The 5,439-nt window shown below is 50.5% G+C and overlaps 1 protein-coding gene across 1 annotated transcript in view; it reads right to left on the reverse strand.

The window, feature by feature from the left end:
* Positions 1–2,496: 2,496 nt before the first annotated feature.
* LOC124242657 (collagen alpha-1(I) chain-like) overlaps positions 2,497–5,439 on the reverse strand; it is a 68,815-nt gene continuing 65,872 nt past the window's right edge. Inside the window, exon 4 of the mRNA XM_046667820.1 lies at positions 2,497–2,925. Within this exon, the coding sequence (XP_046523776.1) occupies positions 2,497–2,925 (429 nt within the window). The remainder of the gene's footprint in view (positions 2,926–5,439) is intronic.

Raw genomic sequence — 5,439 nt, forward strand, 5'->3', positions numbered from 1 at the left:
CTTGTGCCTTATAAGGCTCCTTTTCATTTTCAGTGTGTCCTGCAGACAGCCCCCCCCTCCCAGAATCACTTTAGGGAGCCCCATCTTTCCCAACCAGAGAAATTTCTCTTCACAGTCACAGCCCCTGGGTGACTACAAATAAAAAATAAGTAAATGCACTCTTTCTAGATGTGGTAATATTATTTTTTCAATTCTTATATTGGAATTAAAAATACTAAGTCTACTTCCAGGAAATTAACTTACTAAACAATGTAAATAAACAGTAGAAGTTTACAGAGCCACAAATTCATACCCTTGAGGGTCCTGCATGAAGGTGGCCCCCAAAAGGAGGAGTCCTCTCTGGATGGGAGAGGTGTGTATTTTGCAGCTAAATTCATGATAAAAATACCTTTTGAATTTTTGATTTTGGGGTGCAAAATGTAAATGTTTGCCACTGCAAACCACTGAGACCCAGAGCTAAATAAGTCTCTGTGCTGGTGTGTGTCGGGTGGGAGGGTTAGTCTAAGTTAACTGCAGTAATGAAAATTCCTGAGTCAGTGTAAATAATTTTGCTGTTATAAAACACAGATTTAGACCTTTACTGACATTCTGAATTCTTGAGGGATTCTGAGTCTTGCTCAGGCCACAAAACGCTTGTTTAAGGAGCTGTTATGGACTGCCTAGTAAGACCCAGGAGGCCAGTGAAATATCTTCTTCACAAAGGAATCTCACCTCTTAACTATACTGCCTGAAGACCCACCGTTTGAAACTGGATTATGGCATTTTATCAACAGAATTTTCAGGTTAATATGTACCTACTCTTGGGAGAGGTACCAACCACTGTCAGCCAGTAATACCTTGCCTAGAACTGGCCCTTGGAGTCCTGTATTGGGAGAGGCTGCTGGAACTGAGACGTGCTGCTGGAGGGCTCCGCTCTGCCCTCACTGCCTCTGTAATGGCTAGCAGCAACTCTCAGAGTCTGTCTCCTCAGCCATCATATGGAGGTACCCACTTCACCCATTGTCGTGACCTTGAAATTAGCTTAATGGCACGTGTAAAGAACACTCATGGCATGTAATATTATACCACAGGAGAACGCTGAAGTGAGGGGCCCTGGACAGCCAGAGAAACATTTTAAGGTCATCTTGGGCCCCTAGGATTTAGGACAAGTAAGAAGGCATAAAAAGGATGTAAAAAGTGTGTATTGGGATGGGGGGTGGCGGAGAACGATCACAATTTTGTCTGGAACTAATTGTGGTGGAGCTTCCACTCCTACTTTTTTCCTGAAGATAATGTGCAGAGTCTGAGTCTGAAAGTCTCAAAACTGTGAGCAGGTCACAAATCCAGAAGAACGGTGACAGCTGTCACTGTGACTCCATTAATGTGTGTGCTCTCTTCGGACAAGGGGGTTCCTTTGAGGCTTTCTGGGATGAAAAAGATGTCAGAAAATGAAGAAACAAATCTTTATTGAGCGCCCACTGCATGCAGAGTGTTACAAAGAGCTAGGTGAGTGGAAGTTCAAAAAGGAACAGAAAAGAAGGAAGCAACCCAAATGCCCACTGATGGGTGAGTGGATAAACAAAACGTGCTATAAACATACAACAGAATATTATTCAGACTAAAAAGGAATGAAATTCTGACACGTGACAACACAGATGAATCTTGAAGACATGATGGTAAATGAAATAAGCCAGACACAAAGGACAAATGTCGTACGACTCCACTTATATAAGGTAGTCAAATTCATAGGAAGGAAATAGAATGGTGGTTGCTGAGGGGTTGGGGTGTCGGGTGGGGAGGAATGGGAGCTATTCTTTAGTGGGTACAGAGTGTCAGTCTGAGATGATGGAAAAGTTCTGGAAATAGATAGTGGTTATGGTTGCACCAATGTGAATTATTTAATGCCTCTGAACCGTACACTTAAAATGGTAAATTTTATGCTATGTGTATCTTAACACACACACACTGCAAAACAAAACAAAACCAAAAAAAAACCAACAACGAATAGAGCCCTTTTTGGGGTCCAGACGTCAGAGTTTACAAAGAGAAGGGAAGATGCACAGCCGCAGGAAGGGCAGCGCGGGATGAAAGAATGGAGCCGAGCACGGGCAGGGACCCCCAGGCATGGCTCGCTGTCGGCTGGGGGACACTGAGCGTGATAACGGTCTATTTTCCTGGCTCCCCCACGAGACTGTGAGCACCCTTACGCCAGGGACTCCCGTTTTCTTTCTCTCTCTCCAGAACCCAGAGTCCAGGCACAAAGTACTAGCACAACACAGTCTGGTGGAACGACTCTTGGAGGAGGAACGCGCCCCAACGGTCCGCCGAGTTTGGAAACACGTTCACGGGGCAACTCTCGGGATGCGCCAGGGGCCAAAGACGGGAGACCCGATTCACCGCCCCGGTATTCACGTCCCAGAGTCTCTGCCCAGCCTTCGCCCAGCGAAGGAGGCCCTTGGACCCCAGGGAGCTCTCGGTCGGGGGGCCTCCTCCCGAGGTCCCGCAGCCTCCGGAGCTCTAATCTCGGGGGGCTGCTGGCGCCCCTAAGCAGCCCGCGGGAATATCAGAATCCAGCAGCCCCAGGGAACGCCTCTGCGCCCGCCCAGTCGCTCCAGAGAAGGGGAAGTGGGGCCTCACGAAAGAAAAACCCGGCGGCCCGCAGGCCAGTGCGGGGAAGCCCGGGAGCGCCGGCCACACTCGCCAAACGCCGGGGAGCTCCGGGTCCGGGCCCCACCGCGCCGCCGCCAGGGGGAACCCTCCCCACCGGGCCACCCCGCCACTGTCCGCGTCCACGCGGCGTGGTCCACGCCCGCCTCGCGGCAAAGGGTCCCGTCCCGCGTACGGCTGGATGGGTGCGGTGGAGACGCCCAGCCGCCGCCGGGAGCCGGCAGCGCGCGAGCGAGGGACTCGCTCCAGGATGCCCGTGGCAGGGCGCGAGCGCTGGAGCTAAAGGTCGCACGCAGACGTGTAGCTTCACTAAAGCAAACGAAGCACGTGCAGTGCCCCATGGGTGGCTTCAGCAAAGCTTACCCCAACCTCCGTTAACACTCTGCCCTGCAGGCCTCCCCCGGGCTGGTCTCCGCTCTGACCTGCACTACATCCTAACGCTTCCCCCTGCGTGGCCAGAAGATAATTTGCCACGTTTCTCAAACGTTTCCAGGGAAGGGCCCTAGAACCCTTTGGGAAGGGACCAACGGAACGTAGAGGCAATCTCCGCGCCCTCCGGGTCCAGCCAAGTTCAGGGCAGTGGTGCCAGAGAGGAAGACGGCTGCAACTGATCATCCCAAATGACGCGCGGTCTGCGAACAAGTTCTCGCTCTCCGCTTCATCTCTAAATACTCCGCCACACACCAACCCTCAGTCCAGCGAAAATCACGGTGTTTATTTAGATATCGGTTGAGTACTTACACAGCTTAAACTTTCAAAGGTAGAAGAGAACTCCTTGGTAAGGACTTCTGGCTACGTCAACAAAGCAATGTAATGCCTGATTAATAGTGCTGATTAATGTTGGCTCAGGTTAACGCAGAGCCCCTTACAATAATTCAACGGTTCAGCCATATATCAAACGAGAGTCAATGCAAAATAGCTTGTTTAGAACTCTGAGGCGTTTTCATAGGTCTTTCAAAGATCTGTGATGGACTTTATGGGTCATTTGTAAGCGTAACAGTCGGTAGCTGTCCTCAGCAACAAAAACCTCAAATTATAAAAGAAGTCTTAGATGGGGGGACAGTTTATTTTTGAGGCTCTGCGATTGGTAAGGGGAGTAACGAAACATTTGAAAACGTGAAAAGTACTTGGTCGATAAAAAGACATACACAAGGGCAGCTGATGATTGCGTCTACACAAAGCCATTGATTTTTGATTCTCACTTCTTGTCATTTCAATCAGAAAGCTAAAATTTTGAGGCAAGGTCTCCACTTTGAAACAGAAGTATTTAGGAAATGCAAAAATCCGAAAGATATGGCTATGTGAGTGTGAATTCCACAAGCTATTAGGATTTTTCCACTAGCAAAAATAATTAATTGGAGTTGATGACAAAGACAGGTATATAAAAAAGAGCATCATATTCGAGTCATTTGCACTATCTTGTCACCTGAAAAAGAAAATTGAGTTGAACAGAACTTGAATCTTATTTTAAAAATTATTTCGTTTCTTTTCACCAGTAACTATTGGAAATATTTAGTGGATTTTCTGAAAACATTTTAAAAAACTGGTCTGGAAGTTTTTACTTATCGTTGTAGTTTCTATTAGTAAGCTCTCCTGTGCTGAGATATGTATATATGTTAGAGTAATTGAAGTATTTTGAGATTACTGTGAAGTGTTGATTAGAATGTTCGTGTTACTGTAGACCCTTACCAGATTATGAAAGAACTTTTTCGAGTGGTTCCCAGGTGCGATTTTTTTTGTGTGTATTTGGGTTTTCACTAAAATTGTCTATTTTTTCTCTGCATTCAATTATTACTTTCTTTATTCCCACGAAATTTGTCAGATCCTCTCATTAGAGTGGCTTAGTTTAGCTGTCAAGTTTCTAGGGCATTCAATTGCAGATAAGTGGCTAAAACGCCAGCCTAAAAGCATTTTTATTAACAGATGGCGGAAAACAAACGTCTTTGGAGAAGAACCGAAGGGTACAGGTTAAAAGGTCAATAAACAATTATTATTGTGCTTAAACTAGGGGAGGGGGGGGCTTCTCATCAGATTCCACGGCGAGCCGCTGGTCCAATCTGGGGGAGATGGGAGAACCCAACAGACCTCACAGCCGTTCCCCAGGGACCACCTCAGACGACGGGCGCTGGACGGCTCCTACAGGCCATCGAGTGGTCAAACCGTCGCGTCTCGGGAGTGCTTCGAGGCTAGGGCTGAGGGCCAATGGAAGAGAAGGGGGCTGGGAACTCCGAGGCGCGCAGGGGCCCCGGGTCCAGATCACCGCGGGCCAGCGCGCGCTTCAGGTCTCCGCCGCTTTGGCGAGGAGCGTGGGGTCCTCTCTCCTCCCGCGTCTTCTCAGCGGCTGCTGCCTCTTCCCGGGGAACTTTCTCTCCCGAGCAGGGCTGATTTCCTCGGCTTGCTTTCGCTTCCCTTGGTAGCGCTCTGACGTGCACACCATGTGACAGGCCTCCTTCTGCTATAAGCCGAGGAAAGGCCCGCCCTCTCCTGGACTCAGCCCTCGCCTCGCCGAGCTCCGTCCCCAGACTCACCCGTCCCTCGCCCTCCCGCGCGCCCGCACTCTGACCAGCTCGCGCGGGGCCCCGCCACCCCCTCCTCGACTGAGCGGGCGAGGGGCGCTCGGCGAGGGCAGGGCAAGGCCCCCGCCCGGCCCTGCGCGCCCGGAGCCGAGGGAGCGCGGAGCCCGCGCGGCCACCGCGGCAGCACAGGAGTTACAGAGTCGCCGAGCGAGCCTCGGCCGCCGCCGCGCAGCCCCCGCGCAGCTCGAGCCGCCGCCGCCGCCGCGCCCCCAGCGTG

The sequence above is a fragment of the Equus quagga genome, chromosome 7 (assembly GCF_021613505.1).
Source record: "Equus quagga isolate Etosha38 chromosome 7, UCLA_HA_Equagga_1.0, whole genome shotgun sequence".
Taxonomy (NCBI): Eukaryota; Metazoa; Chordata; class Mammalia; order Perissodactyla; family Equidae; genus Equus; species Equus quagga.